Genomic DNA, 17,749 nt, shown 5'->3' with positions numbered 1-17,749 from the left:
AGCAATGCCGCAGCTGGAGCCACTGCAACCCGCCGCGGCCCCGCGTTACCTGGTGGCGGTGTCGGGCCTCCTGCTCAGCGCGGGCCCGGCAGGGGGGGAACCAAGCGACAGCGACAGGCCCCCTGACACGGGACATGTGGTGCTGGTACACGCTCCGGGCCTGAAGACGCAAAGGCCTGCTTTGGTTAAAATGGGGGGCAAAGGCAGGAAAAAGTAGCCTGGGGTCATCTGGTGTTCTCTGGCCGGCTTGGTGGTGCCTGCTTGTCCCTTCGAGCAGACCAGCTTGCGTGTCAGCAGCAGCCTGCAGTTCCAGCCAATACATATGAATGCAGGCATCTTAGGTTTTAATTTGCTTTCCTGTTGCTTGTCAGTGAAATACAGCTTTTTTTAAGCTTCAGATGTGCTCTCCCTTACTCAGAGCAAATTATTAATGCATTAAAATAGCATGGATGAACGTGGGCAAGGGGCTTCACCCTTATGCAGCCATTTTGCAAAGACTTGCAGACACAGTATTCTGTTAAATTGTTTATGTCTGACAGATAGTACCTTGCTTACTAAAATGCGTGCATAATCAATGGAAATAAATTAGCTTCTCATTATGCTTTTGACTCAGCCTCATTACAAAGTTTCTGTACTCGTGACAAATGGTTCTAAGATCCAGCTGTATTCTCTAAAAAAGGTTGTAACATCATGTCTAGTTCCCACTTTGTAAGCTAATAAAGTAGTATTTTTTGCCATAACATACATAAAAACCTATCGCTGTGATACAACAAATAACCAGTAGCTGCATGCAAAAATTAGTAGGGCAGAACTCAGGATATCTGCAAACTTTCTGGAAGGCATAAACCGATTATATGGTTAGAAAATAAAGTAAGAGGTAACTAAAACACAAATATTAACCATATGTTTTGATTGCTATCTGAAGCCTAGTAAAGATCCAGTTACTTAATTGCACGCTGCACACTAAGAAATGTGCCTAGATTGTATTTAAAGAGTTTATCTGTATTTACCTAACAAATTAACTCAGTTATATCTTTCAAGCTGCATGTTTCCAAGCTCAATGAACAAAGACATTTTTTTTGTTTTTCACTAGTTTCCAAACGAAGCCAGGCTTATACACTCATCCTCTCTATTTTTGTGTTTAAATTTACTAATCTCAGTTAGATTTGACAAAGGGGGTCTAGGCATCGAGAAATTAATTTTTTTAAGCTTGTGCAAGAAAGGGTGTCATTAGAGGAAGATGTGTTCTTTATACTATAATTTCAGGAAAAACTATACTATGAGCTCCAGTCTTGTTGGACATCACAGAATCCACAGTGGCAGAAGCTGGCCTACATGATCTACCCACCAGAAGTGCTTTAGTCACAGCTCGTGGCTTACTAGATCCTGTGGGATTAATTCCTCAACCAAGATCTTCCCAGAGATGGATTTGCAGGTATCTAGTAAGATACAAATTCAATACAACTCTTGCCGTATGGTGAGGGCTTTTACAGCAGGTCTGTCTGTCTTTCCCTCCCTCACTGTCACTTCTATTCAGTTTAAAGACCAGTCATAGGATTCCAGTAACTGAAAACCAGAATTCTGCTCTTAATATATATTTAAGATATACAGGCTGTGAAACTTGGCAGTGCTTTGAGCTCTTCCCCACTTTCACTGGCTGGCAATTAACTGGAGATTTTTGCATGTGAAACGTTACAGAGTGGGAGCTCCTCAGTGGAGTGTAAAGGAAAGCAGGACCACAGATGGGAAGACAATATACTTAGTGTTTTGTTTTAAACTTATTGCCCACAGTAGCAACAAACATTAAATGGAAACACATTGGTGACTGCCCTTTCAGGACTCAGGACTGTTGTAAAACTGGAGGAAATGAAAACTCATGATTGGATCTGGAGGAAAACAGTGCTTTCTGGAAAGGATAAGGAGGTAAGTTTTATTGGATTGGTATTCTATTTTTTTAAAGTTATATAAGGTTATTTTCTCCTTTATTTGGGCAGTTTTCCAGTGGGTACAGTCACTTCCAAGTTGCCTTGTAAGAGGGAATTTACCAAAGGTTGTGCTGGATCAAGTCTGTATTTTAAGGGGATTGCATAGAATCATAGGGTTTTGCAGCTTCAGGGCCATGCTGAGAAACTCTGCTATGTATCATGGAATCATTTAAGTTGGAAAAGACCTTTGAGATCATAAAGTCCAACCGTCAGTATACACATCACACACAAATTAAGAAAAGGTAGGAAAGAGAGACCCTCCAGGTGCTTTTTGCAGCAGATGATTAAAATAGTAAGTTCATAAAGGTACATTTTCAAAGAATGCCACTGATACTGTGTGATTCCTTTGATTTACTCTGTAGCATATTGTAATGTCAGCACACAGAAAGGTAAGATTTGCATGATGATTACTGCATTATGGACCCTAATGCTGGTTTTTATTTCAACCTTCCACATCTCTGTAAGTCTTCAAATAAATTAAAACATTAACTCTCTTAAGATTTTCACAAAGCTCTTTGCCATAAACATACTGATTCCTGCATCAAGTTTAGGAATCAATGTCCACCTGAACTAATGGTAGGACGGAGCACACACAGCCAGTGAAAAAGAATGTCTGTGAAGGGAGTGTTAAAGAGCAAGGGCTTTTGGGATCAGAACAGATTTTGGGGAAAAGCATTTTATTAGACTAAAACACTTCCTTGCAATTCCCAGTCCTAATGTTAACTGAACCAAACTAGAAGTGGGCTTGCTCAAATTCTGATGTCAGAGACTTCTACCCTTACAAGTCCTAAGTATGTGGGCAGCATACATACCTGCTATAATCTATTGGGTTTTAAATTTATACAGTTTTCATAACTGTCCCGATGACTGCCTATTCGTTGTTTATCATTTCATCCATTACTAACAGCTAAAGATCAGCCAGAAAGGCATGTAGCTTTCCACTGAGAAGGAATTACATGGATTTCTGCTTTTAACCTGAAGGAGCTCTTCAAACTGAAAGCCGAATACCTCAAACCCTTCCCTGGCAGCCAAGCAGAGTATCTTGTAGTTCCTTACTCCCTCCCTCACAGTGTACTGAGACTGATGCTAAGTGGTTATATAATTCGGTTTTGGTTTTTTGGGTTTGGGGTTGTTTTTTTTTTTTTAATTTTAGCATTATTAACGGGTGGCATTTGAAATGGTTTTGCAAAGACACGTAGTTGAGATGCTATGTGCATCCCACTCTTCGTAGAACACCCGGGAACGCCACTGAAGAACCGGAGCCGTGGACTGAAGGTGAACAATGACGCGTATCCCGCTTTTGAAGGAAATGCCCGCCACGGGCTGTGGGAGCGCACGAGAACCACTGTAACGCGGGTGGCTCCGCACGGCCCTGAGAACGGCCGGGCCCCGCGCGCCTTCCTACCGGCCGGGCCCCGAGCGGCCAGGCGCCCGCTGCAGGGCGGGGCGGGTGGCCCCGCTGCCGCAGCCCGGCTGCGCAGTTACCTCTGAGTGACGACGCGCGGCCCGTCGCCGAGTCCCCGCCGAGATGGCTGTCTCCTCTTGCTTGCGTGAACCCTTGGGTTAAGGTGTCATCCCGCCGCTTAATTCTAAACGGCAATTCTACACGCAGGGCATGCGAGTGGGCACGGCCAGCCGGCGCCGCGCTTCCCGCCCGCCGCCGGGCCAGCCCGCCACACCCCCTCCCGCCCCCCGCCCACGCGGGGCGCGCGAGCTGCCTGCCGCCGGCGCGCGGGGGCGCCCTGAGGCGGGGCGCGGGCGGGCACCGCCCCTTGCCGGCGTGAGGAGAGCGGGAGAGGCGCGGCGGCCCGAAGCGGCTTGCGGGGACGCAGCTCCCTTTTGTGCCTGTGGGCCAGTCTCGCGGTTTATTTAAATGCTTCGATTTACAGTGTGCCCTGAGAAGGCAAAAGCTGGCCTGGTCATGTTGTGAAGCGATAACGCCTTGGGGTTCTTCCTCCCTTTTAACTGTAAACTTGGATAGATAACTTGAGGGAGGGGACAAGAGCAAATATCTGATCCTTTCAGTCTTCGTGATAATTAGTTAAACGTTTTGACACTCTGTGATAATATGACTTGTTAACCTGTTTGAGTCAGTTGAAAAAAGGTAAAGACTTAAGCAATTTTCTCAACTACAAATCCTGAAAAGCAATAATGAAACATAATTTTACCAAGTGTGAGAAAGATTATGTATTATTTCCTCATTCCCCTCGACAAGGTGCAGGTTCATTTTGATGATGGATAAAGAAGCAACTGGTAAATCATTGACCATTTTTGCCTCAAATGCTGTTAAAGGGCATATGAAGAGGAGGGATGGAACATCACAAGCTGCAAAATGGAATGCTTCTTTAGCAACTAAAATAAAAACTAAATTACTGAGTAAGTCCTGTTAAAAGTGAAGCCATCTACTGCACTTAGCAAAAGGAATAGTAATTGTACGTAATGTGATTTGCTACATTGTTGCCTGTTAAAAATATTAATGTGAAACGTTGACATTTTTAGGAGAGTCAGTAAGTTAAAACACAAAAAAGTAAGTTATTTATCTAATTCTCTGAATATTTTCAGTGCTTGCTTTTTGGCATGCCAGTGTTTTTTAAAAGAGTGTACTCAGGTGCATTTCTAACATCCATGTCCATGCCCATTTGGGGCATCGAAAAACTGAGGTATCAAAATGAGTAAAATCAATTACCTTTAAAGAGTACAGTTGCCATAGTAAAATATCTAGTAGTCTCATTTGCAAAATAGGATTTATATAAGATTCTTCATGGACTTATTCACTGAAACAAGGAAAACTGCAGATATTATTCTGCTGATTTAATCATTTGCCAGAAGGTACTTTGTTTTCTCGGTAAGTCAGGATTAATTTCAAACATAATTTGTCATGGTAGATGGTTGGGGTTTGTTTCTGCCTCTGACAGAAACAACACTATGGAACATCTCAGATCCTCTTCTGCAAAAGGTACTATAAATGCAGCAAATCACCGCTATTTCAGACTTTCCCAATTCAGGCGGCATGGTTAAGGGAATGTTGACTTCTGCTTCTCTTTCTCTCATCAGTGAGGCAAGAATTTTTTGTTGTTTGTATATATGTATTTTGTGTGTGTGTGTGTATATATATACTTGAACTTACTGTGGCTTTATGTCAAAAATACTAATTTTCAGTGAAAAATAAACAGTACAGGTGAATAATGGTGCCCTTTAGAAACCTCTGCACTGCAATAATACAAATAATTCACTTTAATTTTAAATCACGTTTGGATTAACAAAGTTCCGCTGTTGTTGCCTGTTTCCTAAACCAAAGAAATAAGGCCTTGCAAATTTTGCATTACAGAACATGAAAGTAATAACATAAGACAATGAAGAGATGTAATTGGAGCTAACCTTGCTTCTTTTTGTACTATAAAAGAATATAGTCAGACTTGTCTCTACCTGGAGTTCAAGTTAACTCTGTGGATACTATGAATGTGAGGCATAAAAAATCATCCTGGTAATATGCAGTGTCACTGGCAGGGCGGGGAGGGGGGAAGAAAAAAGTTCCTAAAACATTCTGTAACAGATACTAGTAGGCAGGTTTACGTTAGGACGGTGGAGGGTATATTTCTAATTTAAAACTGTTTTCTTTCTGTTGTCAAATCTCACATTTATTCTCAACATTTTTGAACTTTTAAATTTGTAAAACCTGTATTTGTATGTTATAAATTTGATAGCATTTTTATGCCTGTGATACTATCAGTTTTTAAATGCTTTCTTCTTAAAATAACCTTATTTTAAAAAATCCAGACTAGAGCAGAATCTGTGCATAAAATTAACTTGAACATGAAACCAACCAAGTAGTCATCAGAATGATAGCCAACAGAAACAGTATTATATCAGAAAGTGTTAGGCTTCGATATTGTTCCACCAAAACCTACAGATAAAAATGTTATATAGTGATAGTTCATGCAGAGAGGGCCTGGATTTAAAGCTATTGAAAATAATATAATTTTGTCTCCTTTAGATAACTCATCTATGTTTAAAGTATCTTTAAAACAAAATAATAAAGCATTAGCTGTGGCTTTGAGTGTGGAGAAAGAAAAATCTCAGAAGCTGAAGAATGAGAAGATTTTTCTTCAGAGGGAAGTAGAAGAGCTGCAGCTTCATAATATCTTGCTTCGTCGAAAACTGAACTGTTTGGTATGCTGCAAATAACATTCAAACTTAGATCAACTCAACCAAGCTTTTATGTATTTTGGAAACTTAATATTGCATCTTAAAATGGTGATTCAAAATATACAACTCAGATTGTGAGTTATATCGTCTGATAGCATATTATTTATGTTTGATTTTTCTTTCATAGGGTTTTTCTGTGCTTACCATTTTGTCCATCAGTGTATATGTCTATCCACAGCTATTTTAGTGTCAGCATCTCTATTATAGTGAGATGGTATTAAAAATCAGTTTGTGCTCAGTAGAGTGTAAAAAAAAAATAAATTTAAAGCATGGATTCACCTTTATATTTTGTCTTTTCTTCAGGCAGAAGCCACATAAAATATATTTTGTTAATTACTTTTTCTTTTGCATGCAGAATACAATTCTTATAGAAATAGAAACGTTTTTGAATGCTAACCTCTTAACTGCAATAGAAATAAGCAGTCTTTCTGAGGTAAGACTTTTTTTGAACTATTAACATATTGAACTCATTTTCCAGGGTTATATTTTCAAGGCATCTAAATGAGTACAATGTTGCAATCATTTATGCATTTTAAAACATTTACCCCAAGTCTTTTAAACTTGGGATGAAACCCTAGTGAAATCAATTAAATTTTGCTGTTCCTTGCACTAAAAATTTATGATTTAATCTTGTTTAGGAAGTATCTAAAAGTTAAATATCTGATAGCCCTGATGACTTCATGTGGTTAAAAAAAAAAAAAGTACAATATGTCAGTATGTGGTATTCTTCGCCAATGAGCAAGCTGCTTGCCTTCCTTACTTAGTGCTACAATAAATATCTTGCATGTGGAAACTATACCAGAAAACGTAGTCCATGTTAGTCCTTGTGTCATGGCAAAATTACAGTTAATTTTTAAAAACAGTATTATTTTTATTGTCCATTCTAAACAGTTGCTTAGTGTTGCTCTGTGCTTCTATGTGTATAATGCAGTTTACATTAGTTATAGCTACATTTTAAAAGTCTGTATGTTACACTTCGATGCATTATGTTACAGATTTTGATAAGTTTTGCTACAGAATATTTTGTATGTGTTTGAATATCATGCACCTTTCATCAGTACTTCTGGTTTTTGCCCATTTATGATTTTTTTCCTGTGGATATTTACACTACTTAAAACATAAGAGAATATTCAGCTGTTTCTACTTCCCCACTGTTCTTTTGAAAGAATCTTCAGAGTCCTTTTCCTCTGTCAGCTGGTTCAAGTAGCTCTACTGATGACCAGTTCAAGAGTACATATCAGTCTGCTAGGTAGGTGGTTATATGAAATGTGGAAGTTGGTAAGTGTCTGTGAATTTTTTTACAACTAATCTTGATATATTGTCCTAAGTATATTTTGAGGGAATGAGAAACAATTTCCTGCCTAAATCAGAAATTATCTATTTGCAACTTGGAATTTATATACATAGAGAGTGGTAGACAAAACTTGTGTTTGAGTAGCTTGCTTCCTTCTCCATGGGATCTCACCAGCACAAAGCAGGATTCTCTATTGTAAAAAATACATTTGCCCCTAAGACAGAACCAGATTTCATACCTGAGTTCTCATTTTCTGCTTTTATACATTATTAAGGGAATGTTTTCAACAATTGAATGTTATGGCATAAAATGTAATAAATTTCACAATAAAATTTCCTCTTCTCAGATCTACAGAATTGCCAGTAAAGCTTCCTTTAATTGCAACAGCTAATGCAAAGCAGCAAGATAGCTCTTCTGTGTGTGAAATACCAAATTCTTATAAGTGTACCACTATTTTGTCCAAGGAAATGTATTCAGATCAAGTCAAGTTTGCATTATCATTGCCTTCTGGTGCAAATAATCAAAAGTTAATTGAAATAGACCCGGTGGAAGCAACCATTGACAAAAATCTATTTTTAAAAGGTAGGATGTATTTCTGTACAGGTGATGTATTTTTCAGAGCTAATGAAAAATAGTAATTTTTCTAATTATTAGTATTTAATATTTCATTATTTGATGTGCGATACAGAAAGTATATCAATACTTCTAAACTAATAAACTAATAAGGAATAGAATGCTCATGCATAAGTATAGGTGTCATGACAATCACTTGTAGAATAATAGTCATTGAAATAACACAGCTGAAATGTAACAAAATTAATTTGAACAGAATAAAGCTTTGATAAGATAACCAAATAATAACTGAAGTCGTTATAGAAAAATACATTTTTTAGTTATACCCAATTTCAAAAGTCCAGCTTTGGTAAAATACGATATTAATTCTAGTTAACTATATTTTTAAGGACCAACCACAGAATGTGTGTATTCACAAAAAGAAAAGCAGCTTGAAATTTTCCGTGTTTCTGGTCCAGCCTTCAGTAATGTTATTCTGATAACTGTGCTCCATTGTTTCTTTCCCTGAGCTGCTGAAATTTTTCTCTTTACAGAAAATCAATTATGCACAGAACTAACTTGCAATAATGCCTTCCTGACTCGTGTCAAAAATACACAATCTCTAAGACAGTCTGAGGAGCTTACAAAACAATGTAATAATAGTTCATTGCCATTCTGTGGAAAAGTGACTGAAAGAAAGAAACATGCAGTACTTCCTAAGTCAAAAACTCAACCTAATATAAAAGATTTTGATGAAAAATGTAGCTCAAATAATTTGCCTCATCATGGTGTCAACAGTGTCAACACCAACGACATGGTTTTGCAGAAAAGTTCAAGTGACTTCGCTCACGTTATTCCTTCACCTGTTAAATTCAGCAATGAAAGTATCATAGATTTTAAGAAGCTGCTTTTTACTGACAAGATGAAGCCTGAAGAAACTGTTTATGATGCTGATATGGAGCTGACTGCCAGTGATGCAGGCGAACTACTCACAGTTACAGCAAAACACACAGGTAAATTACACCAAAATAAAAAGAGTAATGCCAATTCAGATAAAATATTAGCAAATTTTAGAAAAGTAAAATGTTCAAAGAAGGATAAAGAGAAAACTAAAAGTAAGACTGAAGTCAGTTCAATTTTCTATGCAGAAGAAAGGCAAAGTAGGGCTGACAATAGTGAAGTTTCAAAAACTACTGACTCACAAACTGAACTTTTCCATAGTCAGACAGAACAGCTGCCTACCAGAAATTCTGTAGGGAAGCAGATTTTGCTAAATACCAGCAAATATTATCAACCACAACACTGTCCACATAAAGCTAAAGATACTCGGAGGACATACAAGGTTACCTTCATAAGTACAGGAAAACAGAAGACAAATAAAGAAACCTTCTCAGAAACATTTGAAGACACGGAAAGCAAAGCACAAAAAGCAGACTCAAACTCATCTATCCACAAGATCCCACCAGAAGTTTATTATGGTGAAAATGTACCATTCCAACATAATACTCCTAATATATTGCCTTCACAGTGGGACTTTCTGCATACAAATGAGAAACATAGACGAAAAATAAACAGGAAAACCTTAAAAAACCCTTCTAAAATGAACACAGCAAAGTACTGTAGAAAGGAAAATGGGCAGTGTGGAAAATATATTTCCAAAAGGTCTCAAACAGAGATACACCAACATAACAACAAGAGAAAACAAGACCAGAAGAATATTACAAAGATAAAATACAACAAAAAAGGTAGTTACAAACAAAGTGGAGAAACTGAACATGACAGCATTCATAAAATTACTTGCAAAGCAGACAAAAAGAGTAGCCATCTTTCACCAGGCAGATTAAAACATACATTGGCAAAGGCTAGCCAGAAAACATATGTAATACCAAAAGAAAATTTTACACAGTTCTCACCTTGTAAAAGTGAAGAATTAAAAAATAAGGATACATTTCATGCAGAGACTATTCATGGAAATAAAATAACTGAAACTTGGCAAATGCAGGTAGCTTTAGTGACTCAGAATGTTATAGCTATGAATACACCACAAGCTAAAGAACAAGTCAGTGATAATGGTAGTATGTTAAAGAAAATAGATTCCTCATCAGTGGCACATAAACCCCTTAACTTCAGTAATTCTCCTGATAATCAGGTAAAGCACAAACAGAAATTTGGTTCTGATATTACTGAGACCACACCAGAAAAAAATCATTTCAGGCATATTGATCAGGGTGGGCAGACTATTTTGGATAACGAGGAAGTCCCTCATGAAACAGATTCCCTTATGAGCAAGTTAAAGTCTACAGTTCAAAAATCAGAAAATTTAAAATTCTTACCAGTCCAGTGTTCCAAGCGTATGCCACTAAATGTAGATAGCTTTTCCCAAGAAGGTCTTTCCAATGTGAAGCTCCCAGATCTTGATAACCATGATGCTTCCATGAACTTCTCTATACTGAAAAACTCTGAAATATGTGAGGGAAATGATCATCGTAAAGCACTGGATTCTGGAAAAGCAGAACAAAAACTGGATCATATTTCTAAAGAGACTAACAAAAAGACTCTGACACCTTGTCATGGTAAGTGTACGGGTGTGCCTGAAACAGTGGTAAGGTATCTTCTTTTAATACTATCCTACTATTATTGCTTGCTTAGAGTGATGAAACAGGAGTGGAAAAAGGTAAGACTGAAAATGACTAAGATTATTCATATTCTATATCATATATCAGTCACTGTATCATTTTTAATTGTAACTAATATCGTTGTTACTTTCCAGTACATTTCAAGTTGACATTTATTTGGACAGATGTAAATAGTCTACATTCTGAGGAGCAATTATAGTTGTAGCGTTTATTTGTTTTTCAAAGAATGTGATGGAATTCATGAAGTTGGGGATAGAAAAGATACAATAGCTTGAGCTTTTATAGCAGAAAAAAAAGAGCAAACTACACTGATCTTTCATAAATGGAGAACATAGCTGGACTTAAAGATTTCATTTGTATTTCTTTAGAAACACTGCAATTCAACAGGAATCCTGAGATCTAAAAAAAGTACTTTGAGCAGGTTTTCTCTAGAATCTGTCCATGAGCAAACTTTCATGTGACAACCTCTTTTTTGGAGGAAGATACATTAAATTAAGAAAATAATCAAACTTTAGTGTAGTCTGGAAGATAAGTTTAGAGTCTTCTATCATACAATGAAATTACTGTAAAGGAGCTAAAGGAATATATGACTAACACATCTATGCAACAGTTTAAATATGCTTTAGAATGTAACTTTGAAGTTTTGTAGCATGAGAAATCTATTTTGTAAACACGTTTATTCTCAACAAGTTCCTATTTACTTCATTGTCTCTGTCCCAACACCTAGACTAGTTTTCTAGTTCAAGTTAATACTTTGAATCACAAACTATCAAGCAAATACTGCCTTGGCTTAATTTGAATCTAGGACACAATGGCCAAAAAAATCTCCTCTTTTACATGACAACGGAATAGACATGCTGGCAGAATTAGACCATTGTGTGAGGTATCACTCCTGGTAATTTGCATTTGCATCTTTTAATTTTCAGTTTCTTCTTTGGAAGATAGTAAAAGGATCCCATAGTTTTATTGGCTTTAATGATAAATCAGTAAACCCTTATGATCAGTATCGAAGATTACTGACATAAAAAGCAAGCTAATCATTTGATCTTCATCCATTTAGTTCAAAAAGCTGTTCAGTTTTGTATCCTACATCCAAATCTGTACCTTGAATTAAAAGAAAGCAAGGAAATGACATCTTTTCTGATAATACCAGCTCCTCTGATCACTACCTTGAGCTGTACTAAGAAATACACCTGAAAGTCTACTGTAATTAAAGTCTCTATATAGTTAGATCTATGTGAACATAAATATTCACACTCAAAGGCATCCAACTTTCCTAAATAATGCGGTGTCATAGATGTCTCAAAACTCTTACTGCTTAAAGGGAAGCTGACCTGATCTCTAACCTTAAGCTTTAGGGAAAGCTCAGAATAACAGTTTACTTTCACTTTAAAATTAGTACAAATCAAGATTGATTTGTGAGGCAGCCAGACTTAGGAGGTTTTTTGTGATTGGAGAGCCCTCTCGTTTAAAGCAAATTAGGTCTTCCAAGGGACTTGTTGCAAGCAGCCCAAAGTCACCTTAATATGTCTCTTGTAAGTAAAGTTAGCAGAAATCCAGTGAAGAACCTCTGACTTTATGTCTCTGCCAACACATTTCAGAAGACGATGAAACTGAGTCCTACCGACTGAGACATTTCACTTGATCTCAGCACAGAATTCTACTGCAGGGCAATAGTAACTCAGCACTATCAGCTTGACTATGATTTAAGAGTGTGTATGCTAGACTGTGCAAATTGACAGGTATGTAAAGTGATATAATTTATTAGTCTCAAGACAGACACAACAAAAAATTCATCATTTATCCCATATGCCTGTGAATTTCCTTCATGAGATCAATAGCTTCCTTTTGCTGCCACAGAGGACCTAAGGTAAAGCATTCAAACTCAAAAAGTAAAGGTAAGAGTTTTAAATTCAGTTCCTTTGTAAAATTACATTTTACATGTTCTCATGTTCTCATCTGGATGCAGTAGTTCTAAAACTTGACCTGTATCAGTGAGGAATGTACATTCTTGGAAGAATATACAAGGAATACAGATTAAGATTATGTATTTCATCTTGGATTGCTGTCTGCATTAAATTATAGTGCTTTTCAGAAAGACTATGATCTATTAACGGTTTAGAACTTTTTGAAATGTGTGTTAAATAATAATTTCAGTATTTCTCCCAAGTTATCAAAATATTTGTCTACAAATTAAATATTGATTGTTTGGTCTGGCATTCAGAATTTGTTTTAAAGGATTATAGAAAGCTGACATAAACAGTACTTCTGCCAAGGCTGGTTACTTTTTTTTATGGAGTATTCTGCTTGGACACAGTCAGTGGTTCAAAACACAAGGCACTGTAAATACTTTGGTGGTATGCAGTTTTGAAGAGAGGGAAGCTCACTGAATCACCTTGCTATGCTCAGTTTATGCACATATGCCCAAAGAGGAGGCATAAAGTTGGAAAATGCAGTACTTGAGAACTGTTATACAGGTTGAATATTCAGATTATATATGTATGCCCTTCCCCTGCATCCCATTTTTTATTGAGCATCTTTAGAGTAGGAGCAGAAAGAAAGTACCTGAATAAAGAAATACTGATTATGAATTGAAAGTTCACTTAATGATTCAGAAGATATTTTAAATAAGGCATATAAACTACTGTGTTCACAGGGAGAAAGGCTTTGCAAGATCTGAGAAATACTAGTACAGGATCTCACACTTCCCTACCTAAATACCCCAAAGCTTTAGAAGAAAACTTGGCAGCACCAACTAGACGAGGAAAAGCCACTGTTTGCTACAAAGAACCCAATCTAAACCGGTAGGTATACATAAATCAGGGCTTTTGTTTGTTTGTTGGAGTACATAACTATCTATCCTCAGTAAAGATTTGCTATTAAAACACCCACCCAAATAAACAGTTCAACTATCTCTTTTGCAAAGATACTTCAGTGTTGATATAAAACATTTCCTGTTAGCGTGGCAGGCTTTCCAAGTGCCAAAAACACAAACAGTACTCAAGTCTCAAAATTCAAATATAGCATATAATATAACATTTCATACTAGTAGTGAATAATAGTGAATTCTTAATGTTTAACATGATATAAACCCCTTTAGAGGTGGATAATTGTACATGTTACATTTAAATGTAAACTTCTACCACATTAATTTCCTTGTAATATTGTCGAGTGGCAAGATAATTTGTGCACTAATATTATAGAATTCAGTTGTTTTGCTTTAACTAGCTGTATCTAATAAAGGAAATAATTTCAGTTTAAGATATATTAATTTAATAATTAGTTATTTACCTCTCAGTGTTTCTTGCTAATTTAGTGGCACGGGATTTCCAAGATTGTTAAAAGACAAGACATAAATTTGTGTAATAATTATTAAAATTTAAAATACAATTTTAAAGCCAAGCTACTATTAAGAAAACTAATACATTTGCATTTAGGTGAATAGTTCTAAATCCCAATGGACCTTTAAGTTGGTAACTTCTGAAAATATTCTGAGAGGTTTTTGCCACAAAGTTGTTTGGGTTTTTTTTGTTTGGGTGTTGGGTTTTTGTTAAGTATAATATTAATCTAAAGAAAATTTATGCTGTGTTGTGTGTATTAGTAGAATGCATATTAATGAGTTAAAGATGGTATAAAGATTTCCCCCTAATAGTGTTGAGAGTGAAAGGATTATAGCAACTTAATTTATGACAAAAGTGTAAAAGGAGTGTCTTCCTTTTCTGATAAAACTGTGAGAGGAAAAGAAAATAAATCCACAGACTGAAAAATTTAGCAGTGTTCTCATATACCCTCAAAACATTTTTGTGTACCTCTGTAAGTAAGCAAACAATTAATTGAAGCAATGCAACTGAAAATAAATAGGAGCTAAAAGTAATGTAGGAAGTGGATTTTCACATTACCACTGTTTTTTCAGAACTATTTATGCTAGATAGCTTGTAAAAGAAATGCAAAGAGATCAGAATTACATTTTTCTTATACAAATTGAATTGGATGCCAAAATGCTGTATTACTATGATATAGACACATTCTCCTCTTACCCCACAATGATTGTGCATTTCTGGAGAGAGACAGTAACTAATAACAGAAAAAAAGGTGGCTGTCACTCAAAATTTTAGATTATTGTCTCCTATTTATATTTTATTTTCAAGTATACTGTCCTAAATTAATGCTGTTAAGCTTTTGGTTTAAATAATTTTTGAGTTTTGTCTTACAGGAATCAGTTACGATTACTCAGATATTAATATGATACAGGCCACATAAAAAGACTACTTTTAACATTATTTTGGAAAACGGTAGTTATCTATGTCTTGCTATTTCAGACATTTATTTTCTGTAACTTTAATTCCTTTAGTGTATCAAACTTCCATTGAGTGTATTTACCATTTGGAATTATTATAATTACATCATTATTACAATTATAGTTACATAGGTGCTTGGTGATTTTCACACATGATGTCTTTTATTTCTTTTGTTTACAGCAAATTAAGGCGTGGGGATCCATTTACAGATACACAATTTCTGGATTCACCAGTCTATAAAGTAAAAAATAAAATAAGTTTTAAAAGTAAACACAAATTTATTTGAAGAAGACAAGGCTATTGTCTGTACAAACAATACTTCTAAAATGGGTACAATCTTAAATATATTTTTATATATATGTGTTTAGCAGTATAGAGTAGTTACTGTTCTTTGATTAGTAAAGGCCTTCCAAAGTGGAATTTCCTGGAAAGGAGCCCCTACATAAGGGACACAGAAACCTTTACTGAGGAAGGCAGATACAGGTTAGGCTCTATTCTTGTGGTTTGCATTTCTGGTCAGTAATTTATAAATGTTCAAAGGGTTTGCAGCACTTTTTAATTTGTTAGAAAATTGTACAGTTTAATAAGAATTAAAAATAAATCACCTTTGGGAATTTTATTGTGAGTTTTTCATAATTACCATGAGTAGAACCATTTCTCTGTGCTGCTTGGAACAGACACAAGCATCCCAAATTTTGATAACTCTACTGAAATAGATACAGTCTCTTTTTCTTTTATTTTCTTTTTTTTTTTCTTTGATAGTTGACTTTTGGATTTTACAGAATCGTACTAAAATTTGAGGAACAGTAGAGAGAAGTCTAGTGTCCAGAGCATGTGCTAGAGGCAACCAGAAAGAAAATAGCACTGCAATAGAAATTCAATAGCAGATAGGATCCATACAAAGCACCACCTTGAGATTCCAGTTTAGAGAGTGCTAGTGTGGTAGCTAATACAACCACATCGTACCATTTGGCTATCGGGTTTTTGTACTGCTTCCCCTCTGGATTCACATGAATCACTTCTGCATTCCATAATGCGCTGTCAGCTGACAGTTTTCTGGCATTTTCTGAATCATAGCTGCTGCTAGCTGCAGGCTATAGCTCACAGTCAACATAACTTTAGGTTATATTGGATAAGGTTTAGGTTCATTTTGCAACCAATATAGCCATAGCTCATTTTTAATGAGATACAAATAAGATGACTTCTTTCGGTTATAGAAGGTGGTCCTCCACACAGTGTGCAGTTATGCTGAGGAATTCCTTACTACAAGAGTAGATGTTATGAGTTTGCATGGGCTTAAAAATTGGACAAATTAATGGGAAAAAAATTATGAGGAATTACCAGAAACACCATTTCTGGCACAGGATGTCCCGAAACTGCAAATTGTTGAAGGGTGGAAGGGTGTTCTGGAGAAGCCTTACTACGCCTTTTGTTAATTTTTTAAATACATTTTCCAAGGGCATTCACTGCTGAAATGTTCTGAGACCAGTTCTTTGGTTAGCCAGACCTTTGGTCTGATATCTTACATGTTTTTTAACAAGTGTAACTGATACTTTTTCAATTTATAATGTATTCTAAAAAATACAAAGCTGTACTCTTTGTACTTCATTGTAGTTTCCATTGTAACTTGGGAAGTTGATGGAGAAAATAGTCCTGGAAACTGTTTCCACACATGTTGAAGTCAAAACAGCGATTGGAAGTAGTTAGCGTTGATTTAGAAAGGGAAAATCATGCTTTACTAACTGATAGCCATCTACAATGAGACGTTTAGCTTGGTGGGTGAGGGGAGAGCAGTGGATGTTGTTTATCTCAACTTTGGTGAGGCTTTTTGCATTATGTTTGATAACATCCCACGGGGAAGCTGGCCAAGTATGTGTTAGTTAAGTGCATGGTGAGGCGGGTTGAAAACTGGCTGAATGGCCAGTCCCAGAGGGTTGTGATCAGCGGCATACAGCCCAGTTGAAGGCAAAACACTAGAGCTCCATAGGGTTTCCTGCTGGGGCCAGTACTGTTTAACATCTTCATTAACAACCTGTATGATGAGACAGAGTGCAGTCTACAGAAATCTGCAGTCATTACAAAACTGGGAGGAGTGGCTAAAACACTGGATGGTTGTGCTGCTGTTCAGAGGGACCTAGACAGACTGGAGAAGGGCCAAGAGGAATCTCATGGAGTTCAACTAGGGGAACCGATGTCCTTCTGTGAGCTGCCAGAATTTTGGCTGCGTGTTTTAACAGAAAAATGAGTTACAAATATCACAGTGTATTCCTGGATATAGCTTTCAGGTGTGTCCATTCTACATGTAAGTCTTGAACTATAACCATAAACAGTAAAGAGGCTCAAAAGCTTTATTTACAAATGTTTAAGTAATACAACAACTATTTTCTGTTGGGTTTTTGACAGTCTGTACCTCCAAGGAAGCTTCCTCAAGATCCTGTATGACATTCTATGGAGTTAAATATGCCACAAGCAAGGTAGTTTACATAGGGGACCTTTATCCCCTAAACAGAGAGCTTGTCTAGCTGTGGTCACCAGTTCCAGAGACCATGCAAAGACTGTAGAAGTACAGCAATAAGGAGAGCAAGATGTTTTCATATAAAACCTCACAGGAAAAACAAATATTCCATCAGCATGAAAATTCATCCAATACGAAACTTAGGTTATCACCCAGGTAATGTCATCTGTATTGCAAAACAAAGCTGTTAAAATTATTATCTGAGACATTTTGGCAAACAGATTTTTTTCTTTCCGAAACATGCTGTTTATGTCACTACATTA

The 17,749-nt window shown here is 36.6% G+C and overlaps 2 protein-coding genes across 6 annotated transcripts in view; one reads left to right on the top strand and one right to left on the bottom strand.

Annotated features, from left to right (window-relative positions):
- The window catches only part of KCTD18 (potassium channel tetramerization domain containing 18), a 14,721-nt gene extending 10,667 nt beyond the window's left edge, over positions 1-4,054 (bottom strand). The window contains exons 1-2 of one of the 3 annotated variants that reach the window (XM_055811522.1): positions 3,471-4,054; positions 50-160 (exon numbers count right to left, since the gene is read on the bottom strand). The gene's annotated coding sequence lies outside the window, so the exon portion shown is untranslated. Of the gene's footprint in view, positions 1-49; positions 1,272-3,470 lie in introns of those variants that run through there. The other 2 variants (XM_055811521.1, XM_027777544.2) reach the window with 2 other exon arrangements.
- The window catches only part of SGO2 (shugoshin 2), an 18,010-nt gene extending 261 nt beyond the window's left edge, over positions 1-17,749 (top strand). Inside the window, exons 1-7 of one of the 3 annotated variants that reach the window (XM_027777547.2) lie at positions 1,402-1,435; positions 1,838-1,923; positions 4,201-4,361; positions 5,980-6,155; positions 6,547-6,624; positions 7,358-7,440; positions 7,832-8,585. In XM_027777547.2, coding sequence (XP_027633348.2) covers positions 1,877-1,923; positions 4,201-4,361; positions 5,980-6,155; positions 6,547-6,624; positions 7,358-7,440; positions 7,832-8,120 — 834 coding nt within the window. In that variant the 5' untranslated portion in view covers positions 1,402-1,435; positions 1,838-1,876 and the 3' untranslated portion in view covers positions 8,121-8,585. The other 2 variants (XM_055811501.1, XR_008748313.1) reach the window with 2 other exon arrangements.

The sequence above is a fragment of the Falco peregrinus genome, chromosome 8, assembly GCF_023634155.1.
Source record: "Falco peregrinus isolate bFalPer1 chromosome 8, bFalPer1.pri, whole genome shotgun sequence".
Classification (NCBI taxonomy): Eukaryota; Metazoa; Chordata; class Aves; order Falconiformes; family Falconidae; genus Falco; species Falco peregrinus.
This window is presented reverse-complemented; position numbering and strand designations above follow the sequence as displayed.